The 21,261-nt window shown below is 43.1% G+C and overlaps 1 protein-coding gene across 1 annotated transcript in view; it reads left to right on the top strand.

Annotated features, from left to right (window-relative positions):
* GGT7 (gamma-glutamyltransferase 7) overlaps window positions 1-18,768 on the top strand; it is a 47,143-nt gene extending 28,375 nt beyond the window's left edge. Inside the window, exons 6-15 of the mRNA XM_040437721.1 lie at window positions 389-462; window positions 3,286-3,479; window positions 6,403-6,490; window positions 6,657-6,784; window positions 7,976-8,064; window positions 11,393-11,545; window positions 11,740-11,857; window positions 13,422-13,559; window positions 14,263-14,362; window positions 17,844-18,768. Coding sequence (XP_040293655.1) covers window positions 389-462; window positions 3,286-3,479; window positions 6,403-6,490; window positions 6,657-6,784; window positions 7,976-8,064; window positions 11,393-11,545; window positions 11,740-11,857; window positions 13,422-13,559; window positions 14,263-14,362; window positions 17,844-18,007 — 1,246 coding nt within the window. The 3' untranslated portion in view covers window positions 18,008-18,768. The remainder of the gene's footprint in view (window positions 1-388; window positions 463-3,285; window positions 3,480-6,402; window positions 6,491-6,656; window positions 6,785-7,975; window positions 8,065-11,392; window positions 11,546-11,739; window positions 11,858-13,421; window positions 13,560-14,262; window positions 14,363-17,843) is intronic.
* Window positions 18,769-21,261: the final 2,493 nt, after the last annotated feature.

The raw sequence follows: 21,261 nt of genomic DNA, 5'->3' as shown, positions 1-21,261 counted from the left end.
TGTGTATCTATGTATCTATCTATATATATCTGTCTGTCTAGCCTTCTGTATATCTATTCTATCTATCTTCTGTCTGTCTCTCATATCTATGTATGTATCTATCTATCCTTCTATCTATCTATCTATCTATCTATCTTCTATCTATCTATCTATCTATCTATCTCATATCTATCTATCTATCTATCTATCTATGTATCTATCTATCTATCTATCTATCTATCTATCTACATCTATCTGTCTGTCTGTCTCTTCGCTATAGCCTGCAGTACACTGCTAGCACTCACTCATTCTCGGTTATATAACCATGTGTACATGATCTGGGCAGTTGGATCTGCCAGTACCAATTAATATCAACCAACTTTTCATACCAATTAACTATTTTCCGCAGGCTGCCATGGTTGGATATTATATCTAAGGTGAAGGAAGTTGCCAGTGGAGGATTTAACACCACACATGACTTGGGTAAGGCACTTTGTTACCAGCAGACCTTAGGAGGAAAGTGTTTTTTTTAAATTTTGATAAGGGAACGACATGAAGATTTTCCTATTGGTCACACTGGGGGGCACCATCTAATTGTGATACTAGACTGTACATCTAAACAGCTGATCGTCAGGGATGCGGGTGTCAGACCTCCACCAATGACCTAGTGATGGCCTATCCTGAGGATAGGCCATTATTTAGTATAGACTAGATAACCCCTTTAAGGAACGGTAGCTAGCACTTATATCACCCATGTAAAATATAATTGCCCTCCTTCTTTCCTTTCCTCTGCTAGTGTTAGTGGCTAAGGAGAGTTTTTTTTGCTTTCCTTAAAGGGGTTATCCCATGATGTGTCCTTTCTCAGGGGAGTGTCCTTTCTGCTGCAGATCAGGGGAACATATCTCTCCCTGTAACTGTCACAGCTTCTAACAGTAGATCTGGCTGGTGACAGTTGAAGGATGGAACTATGTGTGTCCACCTCAGCAAGGTGGACAGAGAAATAAGAAAAAGAACAAACAGCAGGTGGCGCTACACAGATAGATTTTATTGAAAAACTCACTGGCTATGCTGAATTTTTAATTACATGCAATTACAAAAGTATTCAGATCCAGGTGTTTGCTTGAAAAATGTAGAATGGTTTTGTTTTCTTGGGACAACATCTTTAAGGAGACCAGGTATGTATGGAGACTTGGTGGTAATGCTCCATGGAAAAAATAATATGTAAAGAGGTATGTCCTAGAGAAAGGGAACTCGCTAGGGCCAGCTTCTGGAAGTAAGTGAAACAGGGTGGGACTTTGCGAGGCAACCTAAGACATGCCACCCTGCTCAACTCCAGTAGGTGTTCGTAGCTTGCAGAGGTCAGTCACTACTTGGTACTCTGTCTCTTTAAAAGCATGTTCCCCATAATATTACTGAAGGCTTGTGGACTGATATTACTTTACCCAACTAAACACTAATTAAATGAAATCCCAAGATTTTGTCAACACTCGGTGCCAGGCAGAACTGGTCGGACGAGTTTGGCTTAAACTCGCCAGTTTATGACTTCTGAGCATTTCACTCATAAATAAGATTATTGTTGGCGAGGTAGATTTATAGATGGTGCGGACATTCATCTGCAGGTAAGTCGGTACACATACAGTATAACTGCATTACATGATGTCCTTCTAGAAGAGAAAATCACCAATGGTGAAAACGTTGGCTTCATTCCAGTCGTCAGAGGGGGTACTAGATCATGGACCCCCAATGCAAACTGATGACCGGGGATGTCAGGAAAAAAATAGGCCATCAATATCTGATTTGGCCAATATTCCAAACCCCCCACCGATCACCCGTTCTGCAGTAGGTCACAGCTCCATCCGCTATATAGTGGACGCAGCTGGTTACTGCAGTGCTGTTCTCATTGAAGTGAATGGTAACCAGCTCCGTCAGCTACAACTATGGACGGAGGCGTGCAGTTCGGCTGCTGGCTTCCAGCTACTGCAAAACAGCTGAATGGCGGGGGTGCGTTATGTCAGACTCCCGCTGATCAGATATTGAAGGTCAAATAGGCTGTCCGTCAGTGTACCAGCGATAGGTTATATTGCTTTGGAATACGGTGGCTCACATTTAATAACGTAAGTCCATTTATTGTGTAAATTGCAACAAAATGTGGCATAGTTTGGTGCATCTCAATTCAGAGAAATGTTCTGCTTTTAGGCCAAAAAAAAGTGCAGAGTACTTGAAAAGAGGGTGGCGTCTCAGAAAAAGGAGACGTGCCCCGTTAGGCACCAAAATTACGCCACAATACTGGTGTAAAATACTGTCACAGAGTAAGACCTCATGCACACGACCATGTCCATTTTGCATTCTGCAAACTGCACACCCACAAAATTACGGATGCGGTCCAAATGCTGTCCCATTTTTTGCTGACCCATTGACTTCACTGGGTCCGTGGTCCACATTTTGCGGACATGTTCTATCCCTGTGTGGAATGGACATACAGATGTGGAAAGCACATGATCCATGTGCTTTCCGCATCTATACGTCCGTTTCACAAAAAGATAGAACATGTCCTAAACTTGGCTCCAAAATGGACCACGGAATCATTGAAGTCAGTGGGTCCGCAGGAAATGCAGATGCAGCACGGATAGTATCCATATTTTGGGGACTTTTACTAAAATCCCTCTGCCTTTTAACCTGTGGAAGTAAGATCGTTTCAGCAGTACTTACCCCGCCGATTCTGCCATCCGTGCTGCTGTCACGTTAGGTAAGTACTGCTAAAACAATCTTGCTTCCACGGGTTAGAAAACAGAGGGATTTTAGTAAAAACGCAGAGAATCCCTTTAAAAGAAAATGACCGTCCCCCTCTAAAAAACCCTTGTTAAAAAAAATATTTTTTTCAAAATAGTTAGTTATGAAAATCTACATATTTAATACCATCATAGTCGTAACAACCCACAGAATAAAAATAACGTGTTCGTTATACTGCAAGACACATTGCATAAAAAATGGCAGACTTGCTGTTCCTTCCATTCCCCTAACCCCTAAAAAATAAATAAAAATGGGTCCATAAATGATATGTATACCCAAAAGCTTCCAATAAAATGTACTACTCATCCAAGGTAAAAAAAACAAGCCATGTGTGGCTTTTGCCTCTGGCAATGTGGAACATAACTTTTTTTTTTGGGGGGGGGGGGGGGGGGGGAATAACTTTTCCGATAAACCCGCTCTTTATTGTGTCTTTCGCAGGCTTTTGGGGACATTTGTGATAGAATTCCATATCAGTAAAGCACAGGCCTTAACGTGTAACTATGTAAATTTTGACAGCTAAGGCTATCAGTGACTTGAAAGAAGATGACCTATCAACCACTTTTCAAGATATTTTCTTCCCGCATGGACTACCTTTAACAACGGGAACGTTCGTCAGAAGGCCCGACCTGGCTGCCATTTTGCATGAAGTAGCGACAAAAGGGGTGGACGCATTCTATTCCAGCAACCTGACACGAGAAATGGTGACTGAGGTGAGACGAAATGCGTACATTATGATACTGGATTTGTTTCAGATCCCTGATATCCTGCCAGTTTTATTTCGTCACTTTATGCACTTTATGCCTCATACACACAGCCGTGACTGCATGCAACGGATGCGCAAAATATGGGCAACTTCCATGTGCATTCCATTTTTTTTCACTCCCATAAATAGAAAGAGCTATTCTCAGCCACAAAAGGGACCAGAATAGAGCACATGCTATAAATCGTGGAACCGCAAAAAATACGGATGTATGAATGGGTAGGTGTGTGATCCACAAAAAATGCGGATAGCCAAGGGATGAGAAATACAGTCGTGTGCATGAAGCCTTAGGCCTCATGTACACGAACATATTTTGTTTCCGTGTCCGTTCCATTTTTTTTTGCGGATAGGATGCAAACCCATTCATTTCAATGGGTCCGCAAAAAATGCGGACAGCACACCGTGTGCTATCCGCATCCGTATGTCCGTTTCGTAGCCCTGCAAAAAAAATATAACATGTCCTACTCTTGTCCGTTTTAGGTATTGTTACAATGAATCCACCAAAAAAAACAGATGGCATACGAATGTCATCCGTTTTTTTTGCGAATCCGTAATTTTTGGACCGCAAAACACATACGGTCGTGTGCATGTAGCCTTATGAATAAGAAACGTAAAATCCAAATGTAGGATTTGGGATGTAACCTCCAAACATCCAGACTAGTAGTCAACGCACCCATTACAAATTGCTCCCCCAAAGTGTCCACGGACGAGCGAGAAATAAGCACCCTAGGTTTGTTAATACTAGTTCTGGAATGTATTGGATAACACTGACATAAGGCTGTCAGTGTTATCCAATACATTCCAGAACTGTAAGGGTTACATAGCATTATAAATCAGTATAATCCTATGTGACCCCGGCAGTGCTGGGAGTTCAGGACGGGAGCTGTTGCATACTGCGAGTCCGGAGTGTTCAACTCGCTCGTCTGAAAGCGGCCATAGCCTTGGATTTTTACAGATTCCTTTTTTCATATTTTTAATTTGTTTACCATCTTTTACACTTACCATATTTTTATAAGATGCACCTTTTTTCCCCAAAAGTGGGGAGAAATTAGCGTTTTCATTATGGAAACGCAGCAGTGCTCATTTATATGCAGGAGGCGAAGAGAGGCCTCTTGCTATACCCACCGAAGAGAACAAGTGTCCGCTGGGAATTTGTTACAGTGTTTCCTGGAGTTTGCTCCTTCCCGTGCCAGCGCACATAAAGATCCAGTGCTGACCATCTCCCTCTTTTGAATGCATATAGCGTCAGGCGTAGACGCAGTGCACGTAGGCCTGCATTATGACCTGATGCTATGCGACTTCACGGCACAGTGCAGAGTGGCACTGGCAAAAGACCAGCGAGTGGTGAGTGCAGTAAGGCCTCTTTCATACGGGCGTCGCGTGTGAGGGCCGGACAAGATGCGGGTGTGTTGCAGGAAAATGCGCGATTTTTCAGTGCGGTTGCAAAGCGTTTTAATGCGTTTTGCGCGTGTGTAAGAAAAATCGGCATGTTTGGTACCCAGACCCGAACCCGGACTTCTTCACAGAAGTTCGGGTTTGAGTTAGGTGTTGTGTAGATTTTATTATTTTCCCTTATAACACGGTTGTAAGGGAAAATAATAGCATTCTTAATACAGAATGCTTAGTAAAATAGGAATGGAGGGGTTAAAAATAAGAAACTGATTTAACTCACCTCATCCACTTGATCGTGTAGCGGATCTCCTCTTCTTTCTACTTTCTTCAGGACCTGGCTAAAGGACACAGTGACGTCATCAAAGGTCCTCTAGCCAGGTCCTGAAGAAAGTAGAACGAAGAGGAGATCCGCTACGCGATCAAGTGGATTAAGGTGAGTTAAATTTGTTTCTTATTTTTAACCCCTCAATGGACAATTTACTAAGCATTCTGTATTCAGAATGCTATTATTTTCCCTTACAACCATGTTATAAGGGAAAATAATAAAGATCGGGTCCCCATCCTGATCGTCTCCTAGCAACCATGCGTGAAAATCGCACCGCATCCGCACTTGTTTGCTGATGCTTGCGATTTTCACGCAGCCCCATTCACTTTTATGGGGCCTGCGTTGCGTCAAAAACACACAATATAGAGCTTGCTGCGATTTTCACGCAACGCGCAAGTGATGCGTGAAAATCACCGCTCATGTACACACCCCTATAGAAATGAATGGGTCTGGATTCAGTGCGGGTGCAATGCGTTCACATCACGCATTGCACCCGCGCGGAATTCTTGCCCGTGTGAAAGGGGCCTAAGAGTGTTTCGTCCAGAGTAGGAGAGGCAGGTTGTTTCATTAAGACCTCATGCACACGACTGTATGTATTTTGTGGTCTGCAAAAAACGGATCCGCAGAAAATACGGATGATGTCCGTGTGCATTCCGTATTTGGCGGAACGGAACAGCTGGCCCCTAATAGAACAGTCCTATCCTTGTCCGTAATGCGGACAATAATAGGACATGTTCTATTTTTTGGCGGAACGGAAATACGGACATACGGAAACGGAATGCACATGGAGTACCTTCCGTTTTTTTTTGTGGACCCATTGAAATGAATGGTTCCGTATACGGTCCGCAAAAAAAAAAAAAACGGAACAGATACGGAAAGAAAATACGTTCGTGTGCATGAGACCTTATTTTAATTTTTGATCGGGGGTCTAATTGGAGGGGTCTGATCAGAGGGGTGGTTTTTTTAAAATATATTTGTCCATAGGCTTCTCTATAGGAAAAAAAATGCATAACAAAGCATGCAAAGATGCCAGAATAAAAAAAAGCTTGTAAAAAACGTAAGACATTTAAAAAAAATAAAATAAAAAAAATAAGCAAAACAAAGTCAAAGATTTTGGATGGTTAATTTTATTAATTTGTTTATGTTTTTCGTTCAGGTTAATGCACAAGGTGGAGTAATGTCAGAAGAAGACTTTACTAACTATAATGTATCGGTTGAAAAGCCTGTACAAACTGTATATCAAGGTATGCGCATTAGAAACGCCTGTCTACCTACCTACCACTCATATAGTTCAGTGAATGAGTGCCCATGTGGCGATGATCACCACCCGAGGCTGTATATGACCATCACTTCTATATAAGGTGTACATAGGAGCATTCCCTGCTATACTTCTTACTGTCTTCTTTATAGGCCATCTTGTGTTTGCTCCACCTGCTCCTCATGCAGGCCCCGCTCTTATAAGTGCCCTCAATATTCTGGAGGGGGCAAATCTGACCAAGCACACGTCTCGCTCTATTGCCCTACATTGGATAGCTGAGGTGAGTTTGAGGCCTACAGGTATTTTTGGTTATGTGAGGTAATTAATTGTATAATAGTTTATTTTGTGGCTTTACTAGTAATATGTTAGATCATATCCAAGATGGAGTCTGAAGCCTAAGGCTAGGGCCACACGACGACATGTGTCACGCGACAATAAGTCGCAACTACACACATTTATGTCGCATAACAATTTTTATAAGAATAGTCGCAGTGCGACACCATAGACTAAGATTATAAAAATTGTCGCGCGACAAAATGTGTAACCCTAGCCTAAAGGCCCGCTTACCTGTTACATTTAGGCCTCATGCACACGACCGTTGTTGTGTTCCGTTCCGCAAAATGGGGTTCCGTTGTTCCGTGATCTGTTTCCGTTTTTGTTTCCGTGTGTCTTCCTTTATTTTTGGAGGATCACCAGACATGAAGGAAAGTAAAAAAAAAATCTAAGTCAAGTTTGCCATGCAAATAATAGGAAAAAAACGGACGCGGATCACGGACGCGGATGACAATCTTGTGTGCCTCCGCGTTTTTTCACGGTCCCATTGACTTGAATGGGCCCGCGAACCGTTATCCGTGAAAAAAATAGGACAGGTTATATTTTTTTGACGGACTGGAACCACGGATCACGGACGCGGATGACAAACGGCGCATTAGCCGAGTTTTCAACGGACCCATTGAAAGTCAATGGGTCTGCAGAAAATCACGGAAAACGGAACAACGGACACGGAACACAACAACGGTCGTGTGCATGAGGCCTAATAGTTACGATTCATTTATTTCTGAGTAAGGTTTCCCACAAAATGCAAAAGCCTGAGGCTGCACTACTGAAATATGCTAATGAGATTCCAGGTGTAAGTGCTTGTGAGGAATCACAGGCAGACATACAGTTCCTATCTGCTGCTATGCAAGTATGATTTAGGTTGTAGATAGTGATGTATATGGCTAGCTCTTGATCCATACAAGGTCACAAAACAACATCAGAACATTTCAGTAGTGCAGCCTCAAGCCTTGTGCCTGTCTCAGCATAGACGTATGATAAGTAAAGTTGGGAAAAGTGAGAGACGTGCCACCGATTGAGAAGCGAGGCTCCCATAGTTGGTAAATCTGAGCACCTCAGTTGAAGGCAGATTGAGCCAAGAGTCATGACTCTTCCATCTTCACTTATATATGTTGTTCATTTTGTTTCGTTACAGACACTGAAGATAGCCCTTGGTTGTGCCAGCAAGTTAGGCGACCCCTCCTTTGAACAGACAGTGACTGGATACGTGACAGAGATCCTGAGGTGGCTATAGCCATTTGCTTATTTGCAGTGTGGCACAATCTGGGCACAATAGGCTTTTGCCTAGAGGCAGCTTTGGGTAAAAGGGCACCTGCTGAAGGGGTAATCTTAATCTGAATTTGCAGAGACAGTCCTGGCAAATTTAGGCTTTCCCAGGATGAAAATGGGTGGGGCTTATGTAAGCCCTGCCCATAAGTGGGCTGTCCAGTGGGTAGGAGGCATGCCCAGGGGGTGGGGCCTGCATGCCCTGAATTTGCCAACTACAATGTTGGTAACTATGAAACTGTGTTAACAGGAGAACTGTCTTTGTTGCCCATGGCAACCAATCACATCACAGCTTTTATTTCTCATTCTGCTTTTTGAAAATGAAAGCTGCAATGTGATTGGTCGCCATGGGCAACGAAGACAGTTCTACTTTACACCAGTTTGATAAATCTCCCCCAGAGTCCGTACCATATCCTGACAGAATGCATGATGTGTGAACATGGCCTTAGGGAGCTAGCTACCCCTGAAGCTTTATCACAAAATGTCATCAGATTGTGTACAGTTGTGTGCGTAAAAAAAAATACTCAAAAAAATGATTCTTCCAGAATGTCAGAGATGCATCTGTGAAGATCTTTTAGGTAAAGTTGTGATCTCAGACGGCCACAGATTTCCTGACTGAGTTCTTAAACCCTTAAATTTCTGTTAAAGGGGTCGTCTCACTTCAGTAAGTGGCATTTATCATGTAGAGAAAGTTAATACAAGGCACTTACTAATGTATTGTGGTTGTCTATATTGCTTCCTTTGCTGGCTGGATACATTTTTCCATCACATTATGCATAGCTTGTTTCCATGGTTACAGTCCACCCGTGCTTGCACACTATAGGAGAAAGCACCAGCCTATGTGAGCTCTCCCATGGTCCTGGCCACCAGAGATTCTGATACTTTTTCCTATAGTGTGCAAGTACGACCACCACTGAAGGATTGCAGGGTGGTCTGTAACCATGGAAACGAGCAGTTTATAATGTGATGGAAAAATAAATATGGATAATCACAGTATATTAATAAATGCTTTGTATTAACTTTCTCTACATGATAATCGCAACTTGCTGAAGTGAGACAACCCCTTTAAGGGTCTATTCACACGTCCGCAAGTGTTTTGCGGTCTGAAAATTGCGGATCTGCAAAACACGGACACAGCCGGCACTTTAATAGAAATGCCTTTTCTTGTCCGTGTCTGCGGACAAGAAAAGGACATGTTCTATTTTTTTGCAGAACGGAAGTGCGGATGCGGACAGCACACTGTGTGCTATCCGCATCTTTTCCAGCCCCATTGAAAATGAATGGGTCCGGATCCGTTTCCGCAACGTTGCGGAACGGATGCGGACCATTAGGGAAATCTTAATCCATGTTCACATGGTAAATATAGAAAAACGCACTGTAGATTTTCTTGCATTACCAGCAGAATATGAGCGGATTCTGACAAAATCCTGAACGTCTGAACATACAACCTTCTAAGCAAAGGGATATACCAAATGAATGGCAGGGGGAAACCGTGGCAGACTGAGACCACCGTGATCTATGGCATATCACAAGATCATTTTGAATAGATTTCCCCTTTAAGGAATATAGGTCATTTAAGATTCAGCGAGACCTGTCTTGGACCGACATTCCGAGGCTAGTAGGTTGGAGGACAAAAACTGCTATCACTAGTGGTGGATGTGTGTAACTACAGCTACAGATACCTTCTGTAATAATCTGATAGAGCCATCTAGTGGAGAAGAAAGGTGGGAATAAGGCCTCTTGCACACAAACTTATTTTTTTCCGTTTACTTTCTGTTTTTTGCCTGCCGTATATGGACCGTGTACGGAACCATTAATTTCAATGGATCCGCAAAAAAAACTGAAGGTTTCCGTTCCGTTCAAAGATAGAACATGTCCTATTATTGTCCGCATAATGGACAAGGATAGTACTCTTCTATCAGTGGCCAGCTGTTCCGTTCCGCAAAAAATGGAATGCACACGGACGTCATCCGTATTTTTTGAGGATCCGTTTTTTGCAGACCGCAAAATACTGAAAAAGCCATACGGTCGTGTGCAAGAGTCCTAACTCTGTTGGTGTCCATGGATGTGGATTCAGAATGCACGTTTGGGTCTGCTGAGCATGCATGTTATGTCTGTGTGTAATGTATGCACAGTACATACAGTTGTGTCCTATTAGTGGCTTGTACATGTTGTGGCTCCACGGCAATCCCATAGGGAATGAATGGAGAGGCAGTGCACAGGCTCAACACTGCTTCATCTGTCCACGTTCTCACCATCAGTGGTCAGACCTCCACCAGCCAGACCTATCTGGTGGATAAGTATATCTGGGTAAGTACTTGATCATCACAAAAAAAGGAAAAATAGAAAACCTTGCCACCTCCTCCGCCAGTCTCCGACCCCACCACCCCAAACAAAAATGATTGACCTCCATTTTAGTTGCAGTATTAACATACATTGCTATTTGGTCAAGGCTGCATTTTCAGCTTGCGTCCCAATGGAGGTGTAGTGTCCATCTAGATGGCTAATATGTTGGCGGTTTGGCTAAGGGGGTGGACAGTGGTGACCGACAATTGTCATAATGGTTTTGTCCTATGTAAACAAGTGAAAAAATAACAGATGTTCACAGTTCAATCACAACATGTTTTTGTTGCGTTTTTTGTATTTTTTAGGGTGGCTTCACACAAAGGATTTCGCTGGTGTTTTGGTGTTTATCTGCAATTTTTTGTTGTTAGCGGCTTTTTTTTTTTTGCACCTGACTTTTTGGGTGGCTTTTTTTTCCAGTAAGAACGCGATCTCCAGATGTTAATTGAAAGTCTATAGGAAATATGAAATGCAGGAAACACAAGAGGTTTTTTTTTTTTTTTGTGCTACTGGCGCTAATTTGTTAATTAGGTAGTTTTTTGGGGTCTCTGGTATGAAAAAAACAAAAAACGCAGTATGGCTTTTGGCTTTTTTTTATGGCGTTTTGACATCTTCTTCTCTGGGGAAAAAAAAGGCAGAACAAAGCCAAAAAAAAACTGGTTCAAAGCTGCTAAAAACTCTATGAAACTGTAGGCGATCAGCGGTTTCTGTGGTGTTTAATTTGGGAGCAAAAAACGCAAGACAAAATGTGTATATGAAGGGGCCTTAATGCAGTTTTTTATGTCAAACCCAGAAGTGGGTTCAGAAGAAATGTGGAAGTATACAATAAGGACGACTTCTTCCTGCCGAATCCACTTCTGGCTTTTGCTCAAAAACTTTATTAAAACTGCACATGGGAGTTATATAAAGTTTATAAAATCTAACTTGATCTGTCTTTTGTCAGTAAGGCGGAAGCAAGTTTTTTCCGGAAGAAGATTAATGAGTTCCAAGCTGCGAATCCTAAAGATTATGTGCCCTTCCATTCTCTTCATGTGGGCCCAGCTGCAAGTCAAGCCTTAGTGATCGGTCCAGATGACTTCATCGTGGCTGTTGTCAGGTGAGACTGATGACATCACAAGCTTCCTTTTCATTCAAAAATGGTGTCAATTGCAAAAATCAGTTGCCAGGACTATTATAGGTCTGACTTGTCATACAGTATAGGGTGTTTATATGACTTTTGTGATAGGATTACTTTCCTGACGTTCCCCTATTAAAAATATTTCCATCTTGTATATCCTTCACCCTGTTTAGCTCTCTAAATCGCCCCTTTGGCAGTATGATTATGACTCCTTCAGGGATCCTTCTCAACAGCCAGATGCTGGATTTCTCCTGGAGCAATAAAAGCACCAACCTTTCCTCTCCAAATCCAGTAAGTACTCATGAGAAACAAGTGTATAGAGGCCCCATTTATGTACCGATATACGCGTTTTGTGGTGTATATCTGTCGTAGATTTTGTCGCAAGCCATTTTGCAACAAAATTTGCAACTGTTCCCGCTCACATGTATTTCTGGACAGGTCTAAAAAAAAGGGGCATGGTGTGGGCATCGAAGAGGGCGGGCCGACAGGCCTGTTTCATTCATCACTTTGTATGCCAGTTTATGGGGTACAAAATGACTTAAATCTATGCCAGTGATAAAGACGCCCTAAATTAGGGCATTTAAGATACACTCTGGTGTTCCAAATCAATGTACCCCCCCAGGGGTTAATATCCACGCGTGGCTGAGAGACTAGACGCTGACACATAGATGGTCAATGCAATCTCTAACTTTTATTAGTATAGGACATGTTTAATTTTTTTTGCGGGGCTACGGAACGGACATACTGATGCGGACAGCACACGGTGTGCTGGCTGCATTTTTTGCGGACTCATTGAAATTAATGAGTTCACATCCTATCTGCAAAAAAAACGGAACAGACACGGAAACAAACAACATTCGTGTGCATGTGGCCTAAAGCTGAGCTCAGGGAAAAATGGCAATTAGATATAGAGCCTACAGAGTGGAAACTACAAAAAAATGCAGAATACAAGTTATATAGTGTCCAGAAGTAGCGCTACCTCCTCATGTGCACACACAACAGCTTACTGTCATGTGAAATGACAGATACGATTTTAATTTTTGGTGGAGAATGAGAGACAGTGTAGGTGCCCATCACTCAGGACAGATGTCTTTACATAGAAATCTGTCTTGGTCCCTATTCTGCCTACTTCCTTTTCTCTTCTGTACTATCAGTCATTGGCTACATTCAGTTGCCGATACAAATCCCATACACTTTAAATGGAGCGGCAATGCGCATGCACAAACGCCACTCCATTCAAACTCCGCCTGATCTTGTTCCGGCAGTAGGAAGGAACTTTGGTCCACTGTTTGCTGGGGTTCCAGTGATCACACACTTATCACCTATCCTGTGGAAAGGTTATAAATCTGCTTTTTTGGACAACCTCTTTAGCACAATGGATATAAGGCTCTATTCACATTTATCAATGGGTGTCTGCAGTTTTCCACAGAGTGGTCCCTGCACACACTGTACACAATTCTCTCCATTCACTTCTATTAGAATTTCTAAAATAGGTGAGCTTGCTCATTTGACTATTTACAGAACTGCTATAGAAGTGAATGGAGAGAGTCACACATGCATGATCACCTCTCCATTCACAGCTGCCAGGAGAAGGGGCTCTGTTCTCAAGGTAGGTGCAGGTCCCAGAGGTGGAATCCTGCACTTCTGGGACTTGTATGGCACTGGGGTCCTACCAAGGACAATATCTTCATGGAGGTTGTATGTTCTCCCCTTGCTTGTAAGGGTTTCCTCCCACACTCCAAAGACATCATCTAAGGAACTTAGATTGTGAGCTCCACTGGGGACAGTAATGTCTGTAAAGCACTGTGCAATATGTCCTCCACTCTTCCTTTACATGTTCTCATTTTGTTTGCAGCAGAACATTGTTGAGCCGGGGAAGCGGCCTCTCTCTTTCCTGCTCCCTACTGTGGTGAGGCCGGCTCAGGGTCTGTGTGGAACATACCTATCCCTTGGTGGATCCAATGGAGAACGAGCGTTGTCTGGCATTACCCAGGTATGGTTACACTTAGGGCCTACTTACTTCTAGATGGTAAACATTTGAAGGCCAGCATAGTATTATTATTATATTGACATATTACACTGCACTTTAAGACATGCATCTACTAAGCGTGCAGGAAGCACCTCACTTTTTCACTGTTCCTCCAGTGTTATTCAGAAGACCAAGTTGTTGGCTCTCTTTTCCTTGGATGGTTGGTTGTGTTGACCTGTACCAGCAACCATGAGGACCCTGTTCTAATTTTCCTTTTTTCTTCTTCTTCCTTTCTATGTCTTAGGGTGTATTCACTTGGCCATATCCGTTTTGCGGACTGCAAACTGCGGATCCACAAAAAACAGGTACCGGCCATGTGTACCTCACATCGCAATGCGGACTCATTGACTTCAATGGGTCAGCAATCCACAAGATGCGGCCAAAGATAGGACATGTCCTATCTTTTGTGGTGTGGGGGCAAGGACCCAGAGGCACATGGAAGCCCTTTTGTTTGCTTCCGGGTTCGTGCCTCCACGCCGCAAAAGATCGGACATGTCCTATCTTTGTCCACAACATGCAGATTGTGGACCCATTGAAGTCAGTGGGTCTTCACCGCAATTGGGGGTGCACACTGCCATTGCTTGTGTTTTGCAGATCCACAAAATGGACAAGGTCGTGTGAATGCGGCCTTATCGCTAACCTTATTTCCTTATTCCTTTATATTCAGGTTCTCTTAAACGTCTTATCATTTAATAAAAACTTAAGTGACAGTGTGTCCCAGGGGCGACTGCATCCTGATCTTGAGACCAATTTTCTGCAGATTGACAGTAGGTATTTTGTAACTCTTCATTTTTATTAAAAATCGTGGTGTAGTATCACACTTTTTAGCATGTTTTATGGTTTTAGTGTCTCAGGAAATGTGAACTTATGATCCCAGTCTTATAGGGGAGATTTAGAATTAGAAAGAAGTCTCTTGTTTTTGCAGCTTTTTCTTAGGGTTCATGCACACGAGCGCGTGCGTTCCGTGCCTGCGCTGTGGAACACAAATAGCAGTCCACAATGCACGAGCATCGGCCGTGTGCCCGCCCTTTGCGGATGCGGACCCATTCACTTGAATGGGTCCGCAATCCACAACATTCAGTCTGCAACGCAAAAAAATCGGTGTTCTATTTTTTTGCGGTGCCGAGGCAGGGACTGAAATCCATGGTGCTCCATAATGCTTCCGCAGGCTTCCGCTGCATTTTGCAGATTGCGGACCCATTCAAGCCATACAGGCTGCATACTTTTGCGTGTATGAGCCCTTACTTGAATGTGTATGAGCTGAGATACTAGGCACAGCCCATAACAGATACTTTCCAATATATTTAATGGAGTTGTATGCAAAATCCTAAATTTAGTATAAAACATTGAGAACTATTAAATCTGAATTTATGGACTACCTTTGGAATTTTCAGGTGACCCGATTTTACTATCCTAGCTACTACAGTTCCTTCAGTGCAGTGTATTGGCATCCCAGCCCGCTCAGTATTTCCCACTAAACCTTTTTATTTGCAAGAAACATGCCCACTACATGTCCTTGCCGCAGACTGATCCTCCTAGTACACTTGCTTTCATTGACTAAGTGCTCTGGACTGGTACATGTACATCTTACATACCTGTATATAAGAGATCCACTTAGATTTGCCTGGGTCATTGCAAAGGAACAAGCCATGCATCTGGTGACAACCCAGGTCTCCATTAAGCTGACAACCAGGATGACCTGCTCGTCCTCTCTCCCTCTGCACAGGTCACAAAGCATGCCTAGAAATCTCCCAAGAAGTCAGTGAGGTCACCTTCAGTCTAATGTGCCCATGTGGCTGCTCTCAAAGAACAGGAGGTCTTGGCTTATCTTTACAAATCACTGGGTACAGATTAAGAAAAAGATAGTTCTGGTATCCTTATAAAGAAAGTATAAACACAACTCAAGGAAAATTAAGGACCCTTAAGACTTAACTTTTAATCTACATCAGATAAAAGAAGGGGGAGAAAAAAGGAACTCTCCCTATGCCCGCCCTAACTAGGCCTCTGCCCAGGGACAATCCCTGATGGTGGGATTTCCCTGTCCTTGTGCCTGCCCTGTCTGACCCTAAATTAGTCCTAGGTAGAGACAAATCCCCATAGAGGGGAGTAAATGGATGAATTAGTACAGATAGAAAAAGAAGTAACAATGTACCTATCCCTTAGTCATAGTTAATTGATATAATGACCCCAATTGATATAATAAATCCCGACGCGTTTCTGCCGCAGTATCTACCTGGCAGGAGGCAGTCGGTACGAGGAAGGGGCACATCACCTGTGGTATCATCTCATTATAATGGGAAAGATGTGATGCAATCAGCTCCCTCTTTTGGTGTACCCAGCGTTCATCATACGTTCTGCCTATCTTTTATAATCTTTTTGGAATGGTATCAGTTCTGATTGTTTTCAGCTATTATCCCTGGATTATGTATGTGATTGTTATGAGTTATGTGTATTCAGCTACTATCCATTATCCCTGGATTAAGTGTTCTATTGTTATGACTTGCATGTATTCAGCTTTTCTATATGTACCCAGCTATTTATGTATTCAGCTACTATCTTGATATGTACTTAGCTATTACCAACCCCCTGAGGAACCCTTAAAGGGGGAAACGCGTCGGAGTTTATTATATCAATTGGGGTCATTATATCAATTAACTATGACTAAGGGATAGGTACATTGGTACTTCTTTTTCTATCTGTACTAATTCATCCATTTACTCCCATCTATGGGGATTTGTCTCTACCTAGGGCTAATTTAGGGTCAGACAGGGCGGCACGAGGACAGGGAAATCCCACCATCAAGGATTGTCCCTGGGCAGAGGCCTAGTTAGGGCGGGCATAGGGAGAGTTCCTTTTTTCTCCCCTGTCTCTGGTCATTTTTCTGGACCTCTGATTCTTGCCCCTGTCATTATCCTAACCAATTGCATCTTTATCCTGATATCAACACATTCCACTATTGGGTGTTTTTAGTGGATGCCACACGCCCATTTGTTTTTGAGCTATATTATTGCCCTTTTGTATCTTTTTGTTCGTCCAAAATTATAGGGCGTACTTTTATCTGATGTAGATTAAAAGTTAAAGGGGTTTTGCAGTTTGTTTTAACTGATGATCTATCCTCTGGATAGATCATCAGCATCTGACCGGCGGGGGTCCGACACTCGGGAACCCTGCCGATCAGCTGTTTGAGAAGGCAGCGGTGCTCCAGCAGCGCCACAGTGTTCTCACTGTTTACCGCTGGCCCAGTGATGTCACGACTTGTATCAACTGGCCTGGGCGTGGCTAAACTCTGTTCACTTGAACAGAGCTTAGCCCCGCCCACACTAGTTGATACTAGTTGTGACGTCACTGGGTCAGCGGTAAACAGTGAGAACACTGTGGCGCTGCTGGAGCACCGCTGCCTTCTCAAACAGCTGATCGGCGGGGGTCCCGGGTGTCGGACCCCTGCCGGTCAGATGCTGATGATCTATCCAGAGGATAGATCATCAGTTAAAACAAACTGTAGAACCTCTTTAAGTCTTATGGGTCCTTAATTTTCCTTGAGTTGTGTTTATACTTGGCTTATCTTTAGCCCAGTGCAAAAAAAACTGCATTATTTTAAAGGGTTTGTCTAAAGTCAACCCATGGACGGGGGTGGTGCTGTTTTTGAAGACAGTAGCCATATTTTTCTAATGTCAGGCGGGTTTTTAGATTTAAAAAAATAAAATGAAAATAAAATTAAATTGATTTTTTTTCTTAATAAAAAGGGACATGGAAAATGAAAAAAAAAAAAAAAAACATGTAAAAAATATGTTTAACATAAAAAACTTGAATTAGACAATAGTCAATTTTCTCATAACATATTCCCCGTAAAGGGGTTGTCTGAGATCTTGATATGGATGGGGGTCTGACTACTGGCACCCCTGCCAATCATCTGTTTTTAAGAGGCCGCGGCACTCTGGTGAGTGATATGATGTTTTTATAGGCCGGTGAGATCACATTCATCAGTCTCATGGCCTGGGAGCAGCTCAGTCCCATTCAAGTGAATGGCCCTGAGCTGCAGTACCAAGCACAGCCACTACACAATGTACAGCGCTGTGCTTGGTAAGCTGCAAGGAGGCTGCTGCACGGCGCTGATCGGCGGTGGTGCCGGAAATGAGACGCCTGCGGAGCAGATCACCATCAGTATCAAATCAAATAATATGACGGGTAAACAACATGGTAAATGTGACTTCCTTCTGTAATAAACATGAATACTTCCTTTCTAATTAGGTAATTTCCCTGAAAATGACACCCAGGACCTAGAATTGAAAGGACATCAGCTGGACAGAACAGACATCTTATCTTTGGTCCATGGTTCGCGCAGGAGTAACGATCTTATTATTGGCATTAAGGACCCTCGAAGTACTGACGCAGAAGCGGCCACTATTTTGTGAGAACACCTGGTCATATTGTAAGAAATACCCAGGATGTTCATGCCACGACCCTCTGACCTTCCTAATGGGTTCGGAAGGGGTATTTCAGCCTCTGCCATTTGCACCCCAATGAACAAAGGTGACGTCAACAGTAGGACCAAATTATACTAGTGAAATCAAACCATACAATGTCTCCTACGTCAGATCTCTAGTTGTCGTGGAGGACCAGTCACTGCAGATTAACTTATTGCAAGAAGTGGTTCGTGGAGCTTCTAAATTTGTTTGGCCCTTATACCCCAAGAAAGGAAAATGAAATTACAGAATTAGTATGCTCTTAAAGAATTTTGCAAAACAGCTTTGAGGAAATCTGACCGAAATCTCTTTTAACTCCATTTCTTTTCCAGCTGCGGAAGGGCCAGAACTTTTCTAGAGGGGCCATAGTTTAGCTTGCCTAGAGCAGGGCAGGAGGTTTCATCTGCTGCAAGCCGCTTCTCAGTCGGATCCTGTGTTTTTTCACGTGCACTAGCACTTAAGGTGGGGGAGACAAAACAGATGCCCCCTGAGAACCATTTGGATTAGGTTATAGGAAGGAATATTATTAAAAAGTAACTAAACCTTTGAGTGAAATTTTAATAAGATGTCCCTATTGCCCTAATAAAAGTTTTCGTAATATACGTTATTAATGGATTTTGTATTTTTATTCGATTTTTCCCTACCTAAAGCGCACCATTTGTGAACACCACTGACTGCTACTGGCTGTAGACACTTTATGAATTAGGCCTCTTTCACACTACCGTTTTTTTTTTCAGTTTTGCGGGCCGTTTTATGCGTTACGTATACGGTCTGTATACGGAACCATTAATTTCAATGGGTCCGCAAAAAAAACGCAATGTACTCCGTATGCATTCCGTTTCCGTGTTTCCGTATCTCCGTTCCGTGCAAAGATAGAACATGTTCTATATTTGGCCGCAAATCACGTTCCGTGGCTCTATTAAAGTCAATGGGTCCGTAAAAAAAAAAACTGAATGCATACGGAAATGCATCCGTATGTCTTCCATATCCGTTCCGTTTTTTGCGGAACTATCTATTGAAAATGTTATGCCCAGCCCAATTTGTTCTATGTAATTACTGTATACTGTATGTGCCATATGAAAAAAACGGAACGGAAAAACGGAACAAAAAAAACGGAACAACGTATCCGAGAAAAACGGACCGCAAAACACTGAAATAGCCATACGGTAGTGTGAAAGAGGCCTTCGGCCGCAGCAGCAGTGCGTACGGGCAGGAGCGCATATTGCTGCACCTGCCCATGCTCCCCAGAGGATTACTAACTCCTGGCGTAGTACACGGTTATCCTGTACCCATGTGCTATGCCAGGATTAGCTGAGCGGAACGGGCTCCTGCTTCTGCCTGCTCTGCTAAGCTAAGATAACTGTATGTCAGCTTTTAGCTTAGTGAAGCGGGCAGGTGTCCGTTCCGCTCAGCTGATCCTGGCATAGCACAGGGTTACAGGGTACCCATGTGCTATGCCAGGAGTTAGTAAACCTCCAGGGGGTACAGGCAGGAGCAATAATATGCACACCTGCCCGTACGCACTGCTGCTGCGGTCCCATTCATACACTGTCTACACCCCGTACACCGCTGAGCAGTCAGTGGTGTACAGAAATGTCAGTTTTAGGCGCACAGCAAATTGTGCGCTTTAGGTAGGGAAAAGTCTAATAAAAATACAAAATCCATTAATATTTATTAGGAACATCTTATTAAAATTTGACTCAATGGTTTAGTTACTCTTTAAAGGCAGGATACTATCATAAGATATTACTTTAGATTCCCTTGAACTGCAGGACCACAATGAAAAGGTTATTCGTGGAGGGTTTGGAAATATTGGTAGGGTAGTTTGTTTGTACACAGTAGTCACAATGATGATCACAATTAGTGGGGTAAGGGTGCCTGTACACGGTAAGGCCTCTTTCACAAAAGGTGCGGGTGCGTTGCGGGAACATGCGCGATTTTTCCGCGCAAGTGCAAAACATTGTAATGCGTTTTGCACGCGTGTGAGAAAAATCACGCATGTTTGGTACCCAAACCCGAATTTCTTCACAGAAGTTCGGGCTTGGGATCGGTGTTCTGTAGATTGTATTATTTTCCCTTATAACATGGTTATAAGGGAAAATAATAGCATTCTGAATACAGAATGCATAGTACAATAGGGCTGGAGGGGTTAAAAAAAATAAAAAATAATTAAACTCACCTTAATCCACTTGCTCGCACAGCCCGGTTTCTCTTCTGTCTTCTTTTTTGCTGTGTGCAGGAAAAGGACCTGTGGTGACGTCACTCCGGTCATCACATGGTCCATCACATGATCCATCACCATGGTAAAAGATCATGTGACGGACCATGTGATGACCGGAGTGACGTCACCACAGGTCCTGTTCCTGCACACAGCAAAAAAGAAGACAGAAGAGAAGCCGGGCTGCGCGAGCAAGTGGATTAAGGTGAGTTTAATTTTTTTTTATTATTTTTTTTTAACCCCTCCAGCCCTATTTTACTATGCATTCTGTATTCAGAATGCTATTATTTTCCCTTATAACCATGTTATAAGGGAAAATAATAATGATCGGGTCCCCATCCCGATCGTCTCCTAGCAACCGTGCGTGAAAATCGCACCGCATCCGCACTTGCTTGCGGATGCTTGCGATTTTCACGCAGCCCCAATTACTTCTATGGGGCGTGGAAAACGCACACAAAGAGGAGCATGCTGCGATTTTCACGCTACGCACAAGTGATGCGTGAAAATCACCGCTCGTGTGAACAGCCCCATAGAAATGAATGAGTCAGGATTCAGTGCGGGTGCAATGAGTTCACATCACGCATCGCATCCGCGCGGAATACTCGACCGTGTGAAAGCAGCCTAAGGTCCGTAACCGTGGGCTGATTACCGCTACTTGCCAGGAAAATTGCACGCTCTTACCATGGCCGCACCATGCACAGGCATCCTGACAACCATTCCTATTAATATGGACACCTATGACACTTGTTTGATGATATAAAACAATCACCGTGGAAGTTGGTATTGCACATTTTGTAAGGCAGAATGATTTCTCTTTAGCCTAAGCCACAGTGCCACTTCTCTGTAAGCTACATGTACTATGTAATCAAAGTGTGTACGTGTTACTGTGCAATGTCAGGGGCGATCATCAAGATCTTCATGCACACAACCATATGTATTTTGCAGTCCACAAAACACTGATCCGTAAAATATGGATTACTTCCGC

Source organism: Bufo bufo, chromosome 6 (assembly GCF_905171765.1).
Source record: "Bufo bufo chromosome 6, aBufBuf1.1, whole genome shotgun sequence".
NCBI lineage: Eukaryota > Metazoa > Chordata > Amphibia > Anura > Bufonidae > Bufo > Bufo bufo.
Note: the sequence above shows the minus strand (reverse complement) of the source record. Positions and strands in the feature narration are given on the sequence as shown.